The sequence below is a fragment of the Pecten maximus genome, chromosome 8, assembly GCF_902652985.1.
Source record: "Pecten maximus chromosome 8, xPecMax1.1, whole genome shotgun sequence".
Taxonomy (NCBI): domain Eukaryota; kingdom Metazoa; phylum Mollusca; class Bivalvia; order Pectinida; family Pectinidae; genus Pecten; species Pecten maximus.
The window spans coordinates 28559512-28582715 of NC_047022.1; the positions used below are offsets into that span (position 1 = coordinate 28559512).

General features: G+C 35.4%; 1 protein-coding gene across 1 annotated transcript in view; it reads left to right on the forward strand.

Moving 5' to 3' along the window:
* LOC117332249 (synaptic vesicle 2-related protein-like) overlaps nucleotides 1-23204 on the forward strand; it is a 78915-nt gene that overhangs the window by 3175 nt on the left and 52536 nt on the right. The window contains exon 2 of the mRNA XM_033891133.1: nucleotides 3839-4165. Coding sequence (XP_033747024.1) covers nucleotides 3940-4165 — 226 coding nt within the window. The 5' untranslated portion in view covers nucleotides 3839-3939. The remainder of the gene's footprint in view (nucleotides 1-3838; nucleotides 4166-23204) is intronic.

The window sequence follows — 23204 nt, forward strand, 5'->3', positions numbered from 1 at the left end:
GCTCTTATATACACTGTATATACCAACTGATCCAGAGACTCATGGTAATCTCCGGCTCTTACATACACTGTATATACCAACTGATCCAGAGAATCATGGTAATCTCTGGCTCTTATATACACTGTATATACCAACTGATCCAGAGAATCATGGTTATCTCCGGCTCTTATATACAGTGTATATACCAACTGATCCAGAGAATCATGGTAATCTGCGGCTCTTATATACACTGTATATACCAACTGATCCAGAGAATCATGGTAATCTCTGGCTCTTATATACACTGTATATACCAACTGATCCAGAGAATCATGGTAATCTCCGGCTCTTATATACACTGTACATGTATATACCAACTGATCCAGAGAATCATGGTAATCTCCGGCTCTTATATACAGTGTATATACCAACTGATCCAGAGAATCATGATAATCTCCGGCTCTTATATACACTGTATATACCAACTGATCCAGAGAATCATGATAATCTCCGGCTCTTATATACACTGTATATACCAACTGATCCAGAGAATCATGGTAATCTCCGGCTCTTACATACACTGTATATACCAACTGATCCAGAGAATCATGGTAATCTCTGGCTCTTATATACACTGTATATACCAACTGATCCAGAGAATCATGGTTATCTCCGGCTCTTATATACAGTGTATATACCAACTGATCCAGAGAATCATGATAATCTCCGGCTCTTATATACACTGTATATACCAACTGATCCAGAGAATCATGATAATCTCCGGCTCTTATATACACTGTATATACCAACTGATCCAGAGAATCATGGTAATCTCCGGCTCTTATATACACTGTATATACCAACTGATCCAGAGAATCATGGTAATCTCTGGCTCTTATATACACTGTATATACCAACTGATCCAGAGAATAATTGTACATCAACCGTGTGATGGAGGCTGTATTTCACACAAAATCATTGTTCAGGAAGCATCTAAGAAGGGGTATATATAAATATATATCAAGTAGACATTTTGAGTAGCTATGCCTACTGTGAACTTGTTATCAATTTGTTTATCTATAATCAATTTGCAAATATTAAAGCTTTTGAACCTTGCAGCATTTAATTTATAATCAATCAAACTCTATTCCTCAGTGGTAGATTGGAACAATATGATTCCATTTCTACATTAAATATTAAATAGAGGAGTTTGCCTAACTGATTATCATATTTCCAAAAGTGAAATATAAATACATTGATTAAAACTCATATTAATCAACCCATCTAGTGGTAGGTGTACAAATTACATACTACACCATCTCATTTACCCCAAGACAAAGTTTTTATTTCATGGTTGGTACTGGTTGGACCACTGTGTCAAGAAGGGCTGGTTTATGGAAGTAATTTGGAGTATATTTTAAGCAATACAGACATAAAATAGTTCCAGTATTGGGAAGTTTTTATTGCTATAATAGAAGGATCAGTTCTGTACATCACAACTTAGGTCAGTATTGAGAGGGGCCGCGGTGGCCGAGTGGTTAAGGTGTACTGACACTTTAACACTAGCCCTCCACCACTGGGTTGCGAGTTCGAAACCTACGTGGGGCAGTTGCCAGGTACTGACCGTAGGCCGGTGGTTTTTCTCCGGGTACTCCGGCTTTCCTCCACCTCCAAAACCTGGCACGTCCTTAAATGACCCTGGCTGTTAATAGGACGTTAAACAAAAACAAACAAACAAACAGTATTGAGATGTGATCGATTTTGGAAAGGATAATGTTTTGGGAAGTTGCACGGTATTGACATTGGGTCTGCAGTGATTGAACCAGAGTACGTACAGTAAATAAGTAGTTCAGGAAACCTTACCTGTATAGGAGTCCAGTCACAACATTGACAGTCATGGGATATAATTACATAGGAAAAATGATGTAAATGCAGTTTGCTTCATTTGAATTTAACAGGAGTCTAATGTCAGTTGATGGATATAGTCTGTAAAGGGAAATAACCTTCCATATGGTTAGTACATTTTTGTACATGATTTAAAAATGCAGAATTTTGGCCCAGGACAAATGTACTGTGTCCTGTAAAGCTACCAGTGAATTAATGTGTAAAATTTGACAATTAAAATTTTATATGGAACAGCTGTGTAGAAAAGCACTTCAATATTTCAATACAGACACTGTTGTTATTATACCTGATCTTGATCATGATGTTTCCCTAACATATGTATACCAAACATTTCACTGATAATACCTATGTTTGTAATGCATTAAGTGTACTTATTGTCCGACACAAACAGCTGCAGGCTACAATGTACCATGTGTCACATGAAAGTCTGTCCATACACTCTGTTTACAGTTGGTGTCTGGTAGAATAATGGAATGAGAAACCTGATAAACTGTTAATGGGAGATCTCACTCAGTTTTCAACTGATCTTTTTTTGAGTTTGGTAGATTTTATAATCATGATATGTATATGTAGTTGTGGTTTCCTTGGCTGATTTTGATACAACATTGGTGGAGTTATTGCTCTCTATTTCAGCGTTTTAATCTTGTCTGGTGAATTTTCTTCTATCAGTTTTTTTTCCGATCTCCGTGATTTCATAATTATCATACATGACATGTAGTCTTGCTTTAATTGCTGCAACATTTGGTTTTGACAGTTGTTAAATTTCATAGGCACATATATATATATGCGGTTTTGACAGTTGTTAAATTTCATTGGCACATATATATATATGTGCCAATGAAATTTAACAACTGTCAAAACCAAATGTTGCAGCAATTAAAGCAAGACATGTACACTGTAGTTTGATATATAAATCTATAATAATTTTGCATGCGACACTGTCCAGGGCAGCTACAGTAATTATAACAGGTGTTGGAGGTCTTTTGTTAACATAATCAGACAGCGTCTAAGTGTCTGAGTTTTCTGGGATTTTACGAGGGATGACTGTTCAAATCGGGGATATATTTCACCCTGAATCGAGAGATATGTACCTAATCAGGATTTAGGGGAATTTTTTTAATGATTTTCCAGTGCTATACCATGTAATCTTGGGTGATTGACACCTATGAGACAGACATGTTTTATCACTCTCTTGGTAATAGAATACTATAAAAGGTAGTTATAGAATTGATAGGGGTGAGTTCATCAATTATCTGAAGCATTGTCATTCAAGCTTAACAATTTCTCTGATGGATTTAGGTTGTACTAAGTGATAAAGTGGACATTATCACTGATATTAATTACAGTATTACTGTTATAGACTTAAGCCACATGTATTGATGATGTAAGAAATCTCATCAGTATTTACTTAATAATGATGCATGATCAATCTGATTTTGATTTTGTTGGAGGGCTAGGTCTATGATAAATCTAAATTTTGATTCTGTTGGAGGGCTAGGTCTACGATAAATCTGATTTTGATTTTTTTTAGAGGACTACGTCTACGATAAATCTAAATTTTGATTTTTTTGGAGGGCAAGCTTTGCTAGGGAATATTTGATTTATTAAGCCTGCCATCATCGTATGGTGTAGCTGTTCTATTCGCCAATTGTTTGTTGTTGTCTGACATTTTGTCAACTCAATCTTAAAAATAACTTTCACTATACAGTTGCCATCAGGACTTGCCACCACAAACCACAATCACATGCACTTTATGTCAATAAACTTTCGTCATGAAATTCTAAATTACAGCTAAATCCATCGGTCATTAGGCAAGGAGATAGCACCATGGCAACCAGGACAGAATGTCAATCTTTTAATCAGAATTTGCTCCACTGACACTGCTTGCATGCTGTCTGCTTTTTTTTCTTGACATGTTAAACAAATCTCATTTACTAATTTTTGTTGTTGACAGGAATCATAGCGACCATCTTGTGTCTGCCTCACATTAGGAGCTGTACACATGCATGTTTGTCATTGTCTACAAAAGTCTGGTGATAAAACATCCAAGTCACCATGTTTAGTCGCCTTGTGAAGTACACCAAGGGTGACGCCTACCAGGATTTAGACGCAAGCCAAGGGGAGAGGATTGACATGGACATCACTGACCCTGCGATGAGGGAGTTTGCGGGTTTGACCCCTACAGGAAGTAGCAGTGGCGAATTCTCCCATGTTGGAGAGGGAGGCATACTAGACATGCATCAGCGAAGAGGCACAGGGTCTACAATAGAACCGTCAGAAGGTAAGGCCTTTGTGGTGATAACACTATTGAGATCAAAAGTACTAAGATGGTCTTTTACCTCCTCAGAGATAAGATGAGGATCTCAACTCGAGGGTAAGGATTCTAAGTTGGCAAACAGAAGGCTTGCTGATGGTTTGGCAGCTGAAAAATCTTACCCTGTTGGTTGAAATTCTATTTCCCCTCCCAAGAGAGCAAATGCATGGCATAGGCCTTGTATTGGAGAACTGTCACCGTGACAACATTGTATTGTTGTCGTGAAGTCAAATTATTGTTGTGAATGGGGAATTCCCCTGTCTCAGAGTAAGAGAAAAAGAAATCTTAACCAGAGGTTTAAGATTCATGAATGTTGTAAACATGTGCCTTTATGATATTTTGATTTTTCAAAATTCTAAGTCACAGTGCTTGAGATGTTTTTGCTAGGTCATTGTAACTACACTGTCCTACGTCCTATTGACATCACAAGTTTGTGTATCTAAGCAACACATTTAAAAATAACAAGAAATATCTTTAAAAAAGATAAAAGGCATAGTTTTAATGCTGGTGGTTATAATATAAAACTGCTGGTGAAATAAATGAACGAACTAATGTGTACGTTTCAGCACAGATAACAAAATTATATCAGTTTGAATAATTTTTGGTGATAATAAGACTGCATTTGAATTAGGAATATAATTTTATTAATGTGTCATTTGAAAAGATACATCCTCTTATTCAGCTTGCATTCAATCTTGTTTCGTTTTTAACTGCATATCTGCATTTTGCATTGACCGCTACATTGACCAATCACATACTTCATCTTGACCAGTAACGCCACCTGTTGCGTCATATCCGGGCCAAAAGAATATTATACGTCTATACCGAAAAATAAAGCATCTCCCACGACCAGAAGCTAGACTCCATTGTAAAGAGATCTGTGTCATTAATGGATATTTCTGCTGACTATATCAACATTCTTAGTCTGCATATTTGATATATATCTATATTGATTCATATCCCTTTATGATTGTAATAGTCAATATATGATGTTATCTGTTTAATAACAGTGATTGTCAAGTTGTTGTAAACACATACATGTTATGTATAACATACACGTTCTGTGGTTTGTATACAATAGTGTTTTATTCTACAGAGTATACTAGTGCTGATTATATACCTATCTTGTCTGTACCCTTCCCTGATCTGATGAAATTAGAAATGACAGTACAAAGATCGCTTCTCCAGTATTGATTGTGTTGTTGCTGTATGCTGTTGGCTTACACAACAAATGCTGTTTACATTATACATCCTAATTTCTACCTTTAGTTTACAATTGATATACAGGATATGTTTATCTCGGTGTTCCTCCTGTTGTTGGTACATAAGGATTTCTTTGTATTAATAGCGATCAAATTAGGAGCCCAGCTATGTTTATGTAACCTCTTTGGTAACTGAGGCAAATCAAGCCTAGATATTTATAAATGTATTATCCTTGGAAAATGAACTTAGTCAAGCCTAGATATTTATAAATGTATTATCCTTGGAAAATGAACTAAGTCAAGCCTAGATATTTATAATCGTAATATCCTTGGAAAATAAACTAAGTCAAAGATAGATATTTCTGTAACATCCTTGGAAAATGAACTAAGTCAAGCCCAGATATTCATGTAATATCTTTTCAAATTTGTCTAATTGACTAACTTTCCAAGCCTAGATATTTCTGAAATATTCTTTCAAGCTGTACTTGATTTTTATCAAGCCTTGAAAGAAATTGAATGACCCATGATATATGTAAACATATAGAAACAATTGCTCCTAATAGACACTAAAGTGGTTGATGTAAACCATATTATATCATTTTCATAACTACTAACATGTCGCGACCTCCAAAAATGCACACACTTTCACCATACGTATGTACCTCTCTTATGGAGGCTGTCCTTAAGTTACCTTATACAATTGTACATGGATGAATTAGGATATCAAGCAACAAGAAACCAATTTTTACCAGATCAAATGTCCTTAAGTTTTCAGTTTTCATAATGTTTTGCATTGTCTGTTGGTACAATATACCTTTTCTTTATGCCAGACAAATTTTTGATGTCTTTATCACAAAATTTGATGACCAATATTAACAGTGGCAAATTTTAATTGAGCAAAATACCTTGATTGAGGTGTAATGATTGATTCTGTAAAGCAAAATAAATAGGTCAGTTTTTGACCTGCTCATGCGTAGACTGGAACCACTTACACACTTCGTCGACCTTTTATTTCAATACCCCGATGACAATTCATTGAAAGTGCAGTTCACTGAACCGATGACAATTCATTGACAGTACAGTTCAATACCCCGATGACTTTTCATTGACAGTACAGTTCAATACTCTGATAGCAATTCGTTGACAGTACAGTTCAATACCACGATGACTTTTCATTGACAGTACAGTTCACTGAACTGATGGCAATTCATTGACAGTACAGTTCAATACCCCAATGACAATTCATTGACAGTACAGTTCAATACTCCGATGACAATTCATTGATAGTACAGTTCACTGAACCGATGGCAATTCATGATCATTGACAGTACATGTACAGTTCAATACTCTGATAGCAATTCGTTGACAGTACAGTTCAATACTCTGATAGCAATTCGTTGACAGTACAGTTCAATACTCTGATAGCAATTCGTTGACAGTACAGTTCAATACTCTGATAGCAATTCGTTGACAGTACAGTTCAATACTCTGATAGCAATTCGTTGACAGTACAGTTCAATACTCTGATGACAATTCATTGAGAGTACAGTTCAATACTCCGATGACAATTCATTGATAGTACAGTTCACTGAACCGATGGCAATTCATGATCATTGACAGTACAGTTCAATACTCTGATACCAATTCGTTGACAGTACAGTTCAATACTCTGATAGCAATTCGTTGACAGTACAGTTCAATACTCTGATAGCAATTCGTTGACAGTACAGTTCAATACCACGATGGCAATTCATTGACAGTACAGTTCAATACCCCGATGACTTTTCATTGACTGTACAGTTCAATACTCCGATGACAATTCATTGACAGTACAGTTCAATACTCCGATGACAATTCATTGACAGTACAGTTCAATACTCCGATGACAATTCATTGACAGTACAGTTCAATACTCCGATGACAATTCATTGACAGTACAGTTCAATACTCCGATGACAATTCATTGACAGTACAGTTCACTACCCCGATGACTTTTCATTGACAGTACAGTTCAATACCAATATACAACTGAAATAAGGTGGTACCTGTTTCAATGATGTGGTTCTTTTTTTAATGTAAAGCTCAAAAATATTGATTTTTACAGCAGAATTACTATATAATCAATATTGAAATGGCTGACCATGCACACAAAGGAAAAATTGCTCCAGTGATACTATGCAGTACGATAAAATTACAAGAATGTTTTTAAAACTAGTGAGGACAGAACAAACAAATCAGGTTTGTTTACATACACAAGTATTTCTAAGTTAACCGTTTCAATCTGTACACCTTTGTGTACAACAGTGTGGTCGATTTGTATCACAATAAACATGTATGTTTTACTACAAAAACTTTCTTCCGCAACAAGGAGGGTGGATTTTTTATGAGATCTTGTGTATACACCTGTATCCATGGCAGATTTGTCTGGATTGCTACAATTCTCTACCTTCTGGGACATTGTGTCTCCAGCCCCCCCCCCCCCCCCCCTGTTTTGATATAGGAATATTAAATATATCTATTTTTAGATATCTACTTGTGTGCTCTGAATGGCCATATTTGGACATTGCATTAAAAACCTGCTATATGGTATAAAGCCATACACGTAAGTACCTGTGTGGTATAATATGTAGCTAAGGTTATGCCATTTCTGTGTCCTTTTTAGGCATCCCAAATTTAAACAAAGATAAAATGATTACCTATACTGGTATTACAGCCAAACTTTGCCTCAGCATTTCTGAATACTGTATAGTGGGTTATTGAGTGGGTGTAAAATTTAGCGTTTTGATTTCAAAATTCAAGGGTAAAATTTTAGCGTGTTTAATTTTAGCGATTCTCCAACCTGCAATTCTAATTATTAAAACTTTGAGTACGTGATTTTTATTAATGAGCAGTAAAACACAAATGGAATGCCAAGCTATTGTAAAATCTTGAATTTGAAAAAAAATTTAAGTAATGGATAATGACCGAAACCTGGGATTTCTTCTGAATACAACCCAGAAATGAGCCCTCATCGATCTGGGTTGTATTCAGAAGAAATCCCAGGTTGAGGTCATTATCCGATTTAAACCAATGCGCTCTTTTGTTTAAATAAATGCCAGTTATAAATACCAGTCGCCACAGTTCACCAGTCACTTACACTTTGGCCCCACCTTATTACGGAATATCACAAGTGTTTCGGTGCGGAAACAGCCGAGATGTTAAATTGCATTTCACTCGGGAATGTTTATGAAATTATATCAAGTGCGTACACGTGTTTAACAGAAGGTCTATGAGTTAAAATACAAACATGGATTACAATTCTGACACTATTTCATGTCAGGTATTGGATTTATATGAACATTAGGCCGAGCAACAGGAAAACGAAAGTGTTTTTTGACGCAAAATAAATTCACCTGTAGTAAAAAGGAGACGAAAAATAACCGGATACTATGGACATGGGCACTGGGGGTGATATGGAAATTAACGTTGGCTAGGGTAAGTGTCGAAGGAAAGTTATATGTATCATGTGTGATATAGTCATCCCTTTGTTTTCGCAGAATTATTTCACATACAGTAGCTATAAACATATATGTGTCTGGTTCAGTACCCCTTTTCCATGCCGAACACAGTTATATCTAAAAATGTCACTTCTGAAAACTTCTGATTATTCAATCAAACTTTATGAAATGTGTTCTTGTTCTTGCGCCGTTGTTCCTTCTTTGCCACATAATTTGTGAAATTAACAATTTTTGATGTGATTTTGACGGTTTTTTTTTATGTTTTACGTCTGCTATTGGAGGTAATCAGTGGGGTGATTTCATTGATATATACATAATAAAAATAACTACTATATTTAGTTGTAATAAATATCTATTTTACATATTTTTTCTAGTTGGATTTTTATCATCTAACTTTAAACATATATGACAATACCTGTCTGTTAATGAATGCAATATAAACAAGTACATTTTAGGCAAAATAAAACTTGCTTTCTACCTTTCAATTTTTTTGTGTGCATAATATTACCATGGGAGACAACTCTTGTGCACAATTACATTCTTTATTTTCATTTGTTTTACTTTTAAAATCATTTTTTATGTGGCAATAATTCTATAACGTATTATCAATAGCGAAATGTCTAACATATGTGCTACGTCACTCTCACAGTTTTTCTACTCTCTGAAATTTATTGAAATAAAATCAAATACAGTACATTCCTTTCTTTTGTTTTGTGTTGATAATGCCCAGTTTTTGGGGTCAAACAAAAACCTATTGTGTTAATAAAGCCCGGTTCTTTGTGTTCTTTGTAAACGTAATACACACTTCGACCACGGCATGAAAATACCGCGACATTATGAGAGATAATGTACGCTAAAAACAATAGAGCAATGGTTTAATCTTGTGAGAAAGAGCTTAACCAAAACCTGAAGTCCAAAGTGAAATAAAGCAGGTGATCTGTTTGTATTAGAACCATTGAAATAAATCACATTTGTCAGATTGTTGAAGTGTTGTCATGGTAATAGAAGTGTCGTCTCTGTAGCCAGGAAGCCAAGAATTGGTCTGCTGACACGCGATGATGATATGGGGTACCACAACAGCAGGCCACTGTGTGATATTGGATGGTAACTGAATGCTGGCAAAACAAAATTATTGTGTTAATTCAAGTCTGATTACAGAAACAACATTTGATGTAGTGGTGTTATTTGGGATTGCTAGTCTACACTGCTAAATTAAAAACTTACTCATTCCTATGCATAGAAATACAGGTTTTTTAAAATGTTATAGGTTAAATTTTACCAAGCAAATTAAGCTTTCCTATGCATAGAAATGCAGGTTTTTTTTCTGAGAGCAACTTTCCTACCCCTAGACTTGTTTTTAGCCCACCATCATCAGATGGTGGGCTATTCAAATCGCCCTGCGTCCGTGGTCCGTCGTCCGTCCGTCCCTCCGTCCGTCCGGCCGTCCGTCCCTCCGTCCGTCCGTAAACAATTCTTGTTATCGCTAATCCTCAGAAAGTGCTGAAGGGATCTTTCTCAAATTTCATATGTGGGTTCCCCTTGGTGCCTAGTTATGCATATTGCATTTTGAGACCAATCGGAAAACAACATGGCCGACAGGCAGCCATCTTGGATTTTGACAATTGAAGTTTGTTATCGCTATTTCTGAGAAAGTACTGAAGGGATCTTTCTCAAATTGCATATGTAGGCTCCCCTTGGTGCTTAGTTATGCATATTGCATTTTGAGACCAATCGGAAAAAAACATGGCCGACAGGCAGCCATCTTGGATTTTGATAATTGAAGTTTGTTATCGCTATTTCTGAGAAAGTAATGAAGGGATCTTTCTCAAATTACATATGTAGGCTCCCCTTGGTGCCTAGTTTTGCATATTGCATTTTGAGACCAATCGGAAAACAACATGGCCGACAGGCAGCCATCTTGGATTTTGACAATTGAAGTTTGTTATCGCTATTTCTGAGAAAGTACTGAAGGGATCTTTCTCAAATTGCATATGTAGGCTCCCCTTGGTGCTTAGTTATGCATATTGCATTTTGAGACCAATCGGAAAAAAACATGGCCGACAGGCAGCCATCTTGGATTTTGATAATTGAAGTTTGTTATCGCTATTTCTGAGAAAGTACTGAAGGGATCTTTCTCAAATTACATATGTAGGCTCCCCTTGGTGCCTAGTTTTGCATATTGCATTTTGGGACCAATCGGAAAACAACATGGCCGACAGGCAGCCATCTTGGATTTTGACAATTGAAGTTTGTTATCGCTATTTCTGAGAAAGTACTGAAGGGATCTTTCTCAAATTGAATATGTAGGCTCCCCTTGGTGCTTAGTTATGCATATTGCATTTTGAGACCAATCGGAAAAAAACATGGCCGACAGGCAGCCATCTTGGATTTTGACAATTGAAGTTTGTTATCGCTATTTCTGAGAAAGTACTGAAGGGATCTTTTTCAAATTTCATATGTAGATTCCCCTCAGTGCCTTGTTATGCATATTGCATTTTGAGACCAATCGGAAAACAACATGGCCGATAGGCAGCCATCTTGGATTTTGACAATTGAAGTTTGTTATCGCTATTTATCAGAAATTGCTGAAGGGATCTTTCTGAAATTTCATTTGAAGGTTGCCCTCTATGCCTAGTTATGCAAATTGGATTTTGAGACCAGTCAGAAAACAACCTGCCCGACAGGCAGCCATCTTGTATTTTGACAATTGAAGTTTGGTATCGCTATTTTACAGAAGGTACTGAAGGGATCTTTCTCAAATTTCATATGAAGGTTGCCCTTGGTCCCTGGTGTTGCATTTTGGGACCAATCCGAAAACAACAGACAGCCATTATCGCTAAATCTTAAATTTTATATATAGGTTCCCCTTGAAAAGTACTAGAGGGCTGTTTCTGAATTAACACAGATTAGTAAGACTTAGAGGAAGGGAAAAGTAGAGAAAAGATCAATCTGACATGGAACCTATAAAGATCATTCAATGGTGGGCGCCAAGATCCCTCTGGGATCTCTTGTTAGCTCACCTGGTCCGAAGGACCAAGGTGAGCTTATGCAATACTGTGGCGTCCGTCGTCCGTCCGTCCATCCGTCAACAATTGACTTATTTGACTTCTTCTTCATAACCGCTGATCAGAATTTGAACAAATTTGGTCAGAAGCATCCCTATGGGTAGGGGTGCCAAAAGGGGTCAATTTGGCGCTATTGATATAAACGACTTCTCTGAAACCAAGCAATGGCTATCGCTCATATTTGCCTGGTAGCATCATTATGGGGTGGGGACTCAAAATTGTAAAAATGATGGGGCTGACCCCTGGGGGCCTGAGGGGCGGGGCCAAATGGGTCAATTGGGCTTTATTGATATTAACGACTTCTTCTCTGAAACTGAGCAATGGATATTGCTCATATTTGCCTGGTACCCCCAGTCCGGCCTATCTCAAGGAGACTTTAACACGAACATACCGTAGCCTCCCAAAACACACATACGCACTCACCACACGCATGCATGTCGCATGCACGGGAGGCCTTCCTTAAATGACCTTAGCTGTTAATAGGATGTTAAACAAAATAAACAAACAAACATGTGACAGACCCTTTAGTTACAGTGAGGTTAACATGGGTAGTTTGTGACAGGCCCTTTAATTAAAAGAAGCTATATGAGTAGTCAGCATACATTCAGTCAATTTTGTTTTATTACTGTCTTTAAATAAAATTTGAATTAAATTGTCATTACGTTAAATCAATGTTCTCTGTTCTGTTGCAGCAAATTAAAACATTCAGGCATGACTTTGTAATTTACTCAGATTTTTCAGGCTGAGGTCATGTAAAGGTCACTGTATTATAAACACATCTTACTGCTCAACTATTCATTATATATCACACATATATATAACTGGTCTTCAGATAAGAGAGAAGTAGGGATGCTGCATACTTCTACAGTCCATGGACCTGTCAGCTATTTGTCTAATAAGATACACAATTAGGGAGCAATTAGAATGGTGCTGAAGCTATTCATCACTGTAATGCTAGGCCAGTGTCTAAGTGGACATACAGGGAGGGGTGGTATATTCATTGGTTCAGGAGTGCCGTTATTGATTAAGTCATATCCTCTGCCTTTCTGCATTTCCAAGTGTTTATACCTTACCCAGATAGCCATTCTGTGAGGTCTGTCTATTGATCTCTGTCCACTGTAAACTGGGACAGTGAGGTTGTACCAAACAGCTGTTATGTTCATTTTATTGTGTATCCACAGTTCTATATATTTTTAATGCCCTCATTTCAAACATATTGTCATGTTTTTGCAGGTTGTATAATATTTTGTTATTAATTCCTCAGTCTTAAATAAAAACATTGGATTTATCATTTAAAGAGATTTGGATTTGTGTTATTATCCCCTCGCGATGAAAGTTGGGGAGGGGATATAGCGTTCCGTTCGTATGTAAGTACGTACGTATGTTCACTTTTTGTCAGCGCTTTTGTGACTTCATTTTTGAACGGATTCTGACCAAACTTCATATATGGGTCCAGCATGGGAATACCTCGAACGAGTTCGTGTTTCAGGGAGTCAAGGTCAAGGTCAAGGTCACCATTACTATTTATAGAAAATCTTTGTCAGCACTCTTGCAACTTCATTTCTGAACAGATCCTGACCAAACTTCATATATGGGTCCAGCATGGGAATACTTTGAACGAGTTCGTGTTTCAGGGTGCCAAGGTCAAGGTCAAGGTCAGCGTTACTATTTATAGAAAATCTTTGTCAGCGTTCTTGCGACTTCATTTTTGAACGGATCCGGACCAAACTTCATATATGGGTCCAGCATGGGAATACCTCGAACGAGTTCATGTTTTAGGGCGCCAAAGTCAAGGCCAATGTCACCGTTACTATTTATAGAAAATCTTTGTCAGCGCTGTAATGCGACTTCATTTTTGAACGGATCCTGACCAAACTTCATATATGGGTCAAGCATGGCAATACCCCAAACAAGTTCGTGTTTCAGGGCGCCAAGGTTGTGACTGACGTGGGGCAGCTTCTAAAACAGCATCTAGGATGTTGTCAAACTTCTCATCACCTTCCTTGGTGTTGTCTACACAAAAGTAGTTCATTATCTGGCAATGAACCTTTTACCTGGTGACAAAGATTCCTTAGCTCAGGAAATGAAGTTGCTAGTGTGATGCGTAACCAGATACTGTTGAATGCATAACAATATATACCATATTTATCTGGCAATGAGCCTATGCCTGATAATAAGCCCATCCATGTCTATTGCAGTTCAGTGCAAATGACAACTGATGTTATTTCAATGTCCTGCAATAACCCCAACCCCCATTTAGCGTCAGAGTTCATGTGTTAGCACGCGAGGGGATTTGTATCGTTTGCGATGCCTTGTTTAACATTTACAGTGCAACAAAATGTTTTTGTGTACTTTGTCATGGTTTGAAGCGCGATATTAAGCTGTCTAGATAGTTTAATGGAGCAAACATTTTGGGTACTCCATATACACAAATATTACACCTATACTGTACCTAGTATTTCTTCTAAAATTGTTCTTTTTCTTGCGGTTCCCTATCTGATGTGAAGATCACAGATGTGTAGACATTAGCTTTGATGAGGGTGTGATGCGAATTCTTAATTTCAAATAAAGACATACATTATATCTTAATATGCATGTTTTGTAAAATTTGTTAATGCATTCGCTATGGACCGACGCTCAACCAATTGAGCTGAAACAGAAGTTCTCTCTAGTGGAGCAGTGTAATGCGACTATTACTAACCAGGGTAACACAAACACATTATACACCCTGTTACAAAATGTGTACGTGTGTCATCAGTGATAACTTATAAAATACTCTCTATAATATACATCACTTATTCTAGTTTAACTTGCTGAATTTAGGATTTCCTATTATACCCCTGTATATAGTACTCTAATGTCAACATTTGTTAAGTTTTTTCTGATGAGTAGTACTCTTTGTTGCTGTAGATATTATGACTTTGTTTACCTAGCTTTAAAATGGGTACTAACATGTGTGTATTTAATCTGATTCCCTGTCACTTCATGTTACAAGATATGACTTGAATCATGTAAGGACAGACTTGATTGTACTGTTGGATCAGTTCTAGCCTTGATCATTATTGCTGCCCTCTCTGTATTTGAAATTGTCAGTCAGCATGCATCTCCACACTTTATACCTGTCTAGGAGGACTGATAGCTCAGTCAGTTAGAGAGCCGGCCACATAACCTCAGGGGAAGATCTGAGGTGTGTCATTCAATGCTCCCTAACGGTGTCAATTTATGTTTCTCGGAAATCTGTGAAATGGGCTGGTCTGTGCTGCCATGGTTGTGTCCTTGGGCAAGACACTTTACCTTAATTGATCCAGTTGACATACGATGGGCCTCCTGTTGTTCAGTAAGGTAGTCACCAACTACTACAGGGAAACCCCTCCTCAAAATGCCTCTGGCTGTCCACGGGTGATATGCCGGCCCAGCAAATAAACAAACATATAATCATTATCTGTAAACTTTTCAAAAAGGGTGAAAATTAACTTTGTTTTCAAAGCTTAGATATAAAGGTCTGATTGCAAAAATAAATATGCCATATTACTAATTCAACTGTTATATTAGCAATGAACTAATTCAACTTCAGTATGGCTGCACTTACACACAGGTGTAAGATTTAGAAAGTAAGAATAATTCAAATGTACCAATTTTGATTACCGATAAAATGTGAGAGACTCCCTCCAATCTCCTAAAGGTCATTTTAGAAATAAAATGTCAAAGTTGTTGATGTTTTAACTTCCCTGAAGATTTTTGAAGATTGCTGTTGTCATTGACATTTAACCTTTGTGGTAATTGTGTTTCATGGACAGAAGCCGGATTTAAAAGCAACAACAGAATTTAAAAGTGTCATGGTTGCATGCAAAGTTGCATCTCTGGAACATCCTGCCCAGTTTTAACCTCAGATTACACATGGCGTTATCAGGATGGCTTCAGATCTTCATGTCTTAGGGGAAATCATTATTGTACAACAGTCAATTTTTTTTAAAGTGAATTTACTCTGTAATTGTACGTCTATACAGCACATAGACCCAACAGTAGAACCAATGCTATTTTCTCCGATGAATGTTTGGTTGGTTCATGATATGCCTTGCGTGGATACCACCCAGTATATTATACAGGGTGATTGACTAATAGAGACAAAGTAAGAAGAGTAGTCTAGTGTGACAGGCTCGGGATAAGTTGGTCATTCTTTATTAAGAAATGTCCACCAGTTTTGTCCAAACTTGGACTTATTTAGGATTTACAAATCTTCTTAGTCTATGCAGCACATTTATCTATGCCAGTAACTTTTATAGCACATTTACATATGCCTGTAACTTTTACAGTACATTTACATACATCAGTAACTTTTACATCACATTTACATACACCAGTAACTTTTACAGTACATTTACATACATCAGTAACTTTTACATCACATTTACATACGCCAGTAACTTTTACAGTACATTTACATACACTAGTAACTTTTACATCATATTTACATACACTAGTAACTTTTACAGTACATTTACATACACCAGTACCTTTTACATCATATTTACATACACCAGTAACTTTTACATCATATTTACATACACCAGTACCTTTTACATCACATTTACATACATCAGTAACTTTTACATCACATTTACATACACTAGTAACTTTTACATCATATTTACATACACCTGTAACTTTTACAGTACATTTACATACACCGGTAACTTTTACAGTACATTTACACACACCAGTAACTTTTACAGTATATTTACATACACCAGTAACATTTACAGCATATTTACATACACCAGTAACTTTTACAGTATATTTACATACACCAGTAACTTTTACAGTATATTTACACACACCAGTAACTTTAACATCATATTTACATACACCAGTACCTTTTACATCATATTTACATACACCAGTAACTTTTACAGTATATTTACATACACCAGTAACTTTTACAGTATATTTACACACACCAGTAACTTTTACAGTACATTTACACACGCCTGTAACTTTTACAGTACATTTACATACACCAGTAACATTTACAGCACATTTACATACACCAGTAACTTTTACAGTACATTTACACACACCAGTAACTTTTACAGTACATTTACATACACCAGTAACTTTTACAGCACATTTACATACACCAGTAACATTTACAGTACATTTACATACACCTGTAACTTTTACAGTACATTTACATACACCTGTAACTTTTACAGTACATTTACACACACCAGTAACTTTTACAGTACATTTACATACACTAGTAACTTTTACAGTACATTTACACATTTACATACACCAGTAACATTTACAGTACATTTACATACACCAGTAACATTTACAGCATATTTACATACACCAGTAACATTTACAGTATATTTACATACATCAGTAACTTTTACAGTACATTTACACACACCAGTAACTTTTACAGTACATTTACATACACCAGTAACTTTTACAGTACATTTACATACGCCAGTTACTTTTACAGCATATTTACACACACCAGTAACTTTTACAGTACATTTACACACACCAGTAACTTTTACAGTACATTTACATACACTAGTAACTTTTACAGTACATTTACACACACCAGTAACTTTTACAGCACATTTACACACACCAGTAACTTTTACAGCACATTTACACACACCAGTAACTTTTACAGTACATTTACACACACCAGTAACTTTTACAGTATATTTACATACACCAGTAACATTTACAGCATATTTACACACACCAGTAACTTTTACAGCACATTTACACACACCAGTAACTTTTACAGCACATTTACACACACCAGTAACTTTTACAGTATATTTACATACACCAGTAACATTTACAGCATATTTACACACACCAGTAACTTTTACAGCACATTTACATACACCAGTAACTTTTACAGTACATTTACACACACCTGTAACTTTTACAACACATTTACACACACCTGTAACTTTTACAGTACATTTACATACACCAGTAACATTTACAGTACATTTACATACACCTGTAACTTTTACAGTACATTTACACACACCTGTAACTTTTACAACACATTTACATACACCTGTAACTTTTACAACACATTTACATACACCAGTAACATTTACAGTACATTTACATACACCAGTAACATTTACAGCATATTTACATACACCAGTAACTTTTACAGCACATTTACACACGCCTGTAACTTTTACAGTACATTTACACACACCAGTAACTTTTACAGTACATTTACATACACCAGTAACTTTTACAGTACATTTACGTACACCAGTAACATTTACATACATCAGTAACTTTTACAGTACATTTACACACACCAGTAACTTTTACAGTACATTTACATACACCAGTAACTTTTACAGTACATTTACATACGCCAGTTACTTTTACAGCATATTTACACACACCAGTAACTTTTACAGTACATTTACACACACCAGTAACTTTTACAGTACATTTACATACACTAGTAACTTTTACAGTACATTTACACACACCAGTAACTTTTACAGCACATTTACACACACCAGTAACTTTTACAGCACATTTACACACACCAGTAACTTTTACAGTACATTTACACACACCAGTAACTTTTACAGTATATTTACATACACCAGTAACATTTACAGCATATTTACACACACCAGTAACTTTTACAGCACATTTACACACACCAGTAACTTTTACAGCACATTTACACACACCAGTAACTTTTACAGTATATTTACATACACCAGTAACATTTACAGCATATTTACACACACCAGTAACTTTTACAGCACATTTACATACACCAGTAACTTTTACAGTACATTTACACACACCTGTAACTTTTACAACACATTTACACATTTACATACACCAGTAACTTTTACAGCACATTTACACACACCAGTAACTTTTACAGTACATTTACACACACCAGTAACTTTTACAGTATATTTACACACACCAGTAACTTTTACAGTACATTACATTTACATACACCTGTAACTTTTACAGTACATTTACACACACCAGTAACTTTTACAGTACATTTACACACACCAGTAACTTTTACAGTACATTACATTTACATACACCTGTAACTTTTACAGTATATTTACATACACCAGTAACTTTTATAGCACATTTACATACACCTGTAACATTTACAGTACATTTACATACACCTGTAACTTTTACAGCACATTTACATACACCTGTAACATTTACAGTACATTTACATACACCTGTAACTTTGACAACACATTTACATACACCTGTAACTTTTACAGCACATTTACACACACCAGTAACTTTTACAGTACATTTACACACACCAGTAACTTTTACAGCACATTTACACACACCAGTAACTTTTACAGTACATTTACACACACCAGTAACTTTTACAGTACATTACATTTACATACGCCAGTAACTTTTACAGTACATTTACATACACCAGTAACTTTTACAGTACATTTACACACACCAGTAACTTTTACAGCATATTTACATACACCTGTAACTTTTACAGCATATTTACATACACCTGTAACTTTTACAGCATATTTACATACACCTGTAACTTTTACAGTACATTTACATACACCAATAACTTTTACAGTACATTTACATACACCTGTAACTTTTACAGTACATTTACATACACCTGTAACTTTTACAGCATATTTACACACACCAGTAACTTTTACAGCACATTTACATACACCTGTAACTTTGATAGCATATTTACATACACCTGTAACTTTTACAGCATATTTACATACACCTGTAACTTTTACAGTACATTTACATACACCTGTAACTTTTACAGTACATTTACATACACCTGTAACTTTTACAGTACATTTACATACACCAGTAACTTTTATAGCACATTTACATACACCTGTAACATTTACAGCACATTTACATACACCTGTAACTTTGATAGCATATTTACATACACCTGTAACTTTTACAGCATATTTACATACACCTGTAACTTTTACAGTACATTTACATACACCTGTAACTTTTACAGTACATTTACATACACCTGTAACTTTTACAGTACATTTACATACACCAGTAACTTTTACATCACATTTACATACACTAGTAACTTTTACAGCACATTTACATACACCAGTAACTTTTACAGTACATTTACACACACCAGTAACTTTTACAGTACATTTACATACACCAGTAACTTTGATAGCATATTTACATACACCTGTAACTTTTACAGTACATTTACATACACCAGTAACTTTTACAGTACATTTACACACACCAGTAACTTTTACAGTACATTTACATACACCTGTAACTTTGATAGCATATTTACATACACCTGTAACTTTTACAGTACATTTACATACACCAGTAACTTTTACAGCACATTTACATACACCTGTAACTTTTACAGCCCATTTACATACGCCAGTAACTTTTACAGCACATTTACACACACCAGTAACATTTACAGCCCATTTACATACACCAGTAACTTTTACAGTACATTTACATACACTAGTAACTTTTATATCATATTTACATACACCAGTAACTTTTACATCACATTTACATACACTAGTAACTTTTACATCATATTTACATACACCAGTAACTTTTACATCACATTTACATACACCAGTAACTTTTACATCACATTTACATACACCAGTAACTTTTACAGTACATTTACACACACCAGTAACTTTTACAGCCCATTTACATACACCAGTAACTTTTACAGTACATTTACACACACCAGTAACTTTTACAGTATATTTACATACACCTGTAACTTTTACAGTATATTTACATACACCAGTAACTTTTACAGTACATTTACACACACCAATAACTTTTACAGTACATTTACATACGCCAGTAACTTTTACAGTACATTTACATACACCAGTAACATTTACAGCACATTTACACACACCAGTAATTTTTACATCACATTTACATACACCAGTAACTTTTACAGTACATTTACATACATCAGTAACATGTACAGCACATTTACATACACCAGTAACTTTTACAGTACATTTACATACACCAGTAACTTTTACAGTACATTTACACACACCTGTAACTTTTACAGTACATTTACATACATCAGTAACTTTTACAGTACATTTACATACACCAGTAACTTTTACAGTACATTTACATACACCAGTAACTTTTACAGTACATTTACATACACCTGTAACTTTTACAGTACATTTACATACACCTGTAACTTTTACAGCACATTTACACACACCTGTAACTTTTACAGTACATTTACATACACCTGTAACTTTTACAGTACATTTACATACATCAGTAACTTTTACAGTACATTTACATACACCAGTAAGTTTTACAGTACATTTACATACATCAGTAACTTTTACAGTACATTTACATACACCAGTAACTTTTACAGTACATTTACATACACCAGTAACTTTTACAGTACATTTACATACACCTGTAACTTTTACAGTACATTTACATACACCTGTAACTTTTACAGCACATTTACACACACCTGTAACTTTTACAGTACATTTACATACACCTGTAACTTTTACAGCACATTTACATACACCAGTAACTTTTACAACACATTTACATACACCTGTAACTTTTACAGTACATTTACATACACCAGTAACTTTTACAGTACATTTAGATACACTAGTAACTTTTACAGCATATTTACATACACCAGTAACTTTTACAGTACATTTACACACACCAGTAACTTTTACAGTACATTTACATACACCAGTAACTTTTATAGTACATTTACATACACCAGTAACTTTTACAGCACATTTACATACACCAGTAACATTTACAGCACATTTACACACACCAGTAACTTTTACAGTATATTTACATACACCAGTAACTTTTATAGCACATTTACACACACCAGTAACTTTTACAGTACATTTACATACACCTGTAACTTTTACAGTACATTTACATACACCAGTAACTTTTACAGTACATTTACATACACCTGTAACTTTTACAGTACATTTACATACACTAGTAACTTTTACAACACATTTACATACACCTGTAACTTTGATAGCATATTTACATACACCAGTAACTTTTACAGCATATTTACATACACCAGTAACTTTTACAGTACATTTACATACACCAGTAACTTTTACAGTACATTTACATACACCAGTAACTTTTACAGTACATTTACATACACCAGTAACTTTTACAGTACATTTACATACACCAGTAACTTTTACAACACATTTACATACACCAGTAACTTTTACAGTACATTTACATACACCAGTAACTTTTACAGCACATTTACACACACCAGTAACATTTACAGCACATTTACACACACCAGTAACTTTTACAGTACATTTACATACAACAGTAACTTTTACAGTACATTTACATACACCTGTAACTTTTACAGCACATTTACGTACACCAGTAACTTTTACAGTACATTTACATACACCAGTAACATTTACAGTACATTTACATACACCAGTAACTTTTACAGTACATTTACATACACCTGTAACTTTTATAGTACATTTACAGTAATCCCTCGACCTATCGCCACTCGATAATACCGCCACCCTCGCATACCGCCACCTTGTCCCCTAGAATGGATTTTTGCACTCTTTAATTCCCCCGTTAAGTCCGCCACCCTCGCATACCGCCATCCGCCATATGCTTTCAAAAACAAATGTACCGAATCACTGTATATTTCCCTCGATTTCACCGCCATGTTTTTATCGCCGTGGAACTCTTTAGTGTTCTATTTTTAGATACTGGTACTTCCCCATTCAAGCACAGGTGAAGTTACGCTTCAGTGATTCTATTCGCTGATCGAATCGTCATCGGTATTGACAAGAGGAATGTTTGTTTTGTAATAAAACAAGTTATGAATTCTACTCACATTGGGTATGTGTTTTTTTGGTTTCTGAGTCTCGGCCATTCACAATGGAGACTCCAAAGTGAAAACGATTGCTATTAGACCACGTACAGAAAACTGCGATCGTCAATTTTGCAAGTGAAAATCCCAAAAACTCTCATCAACAGATTGCAAATCATATTTCTGCTTTGTGGGATTTACCTATAAAAAGACGAACTGTTGGTGATATTGTGTAGACTCTTGCAGAATGATTTCCAAAAAATTATCGGAAATTATCACAGACCATATGCG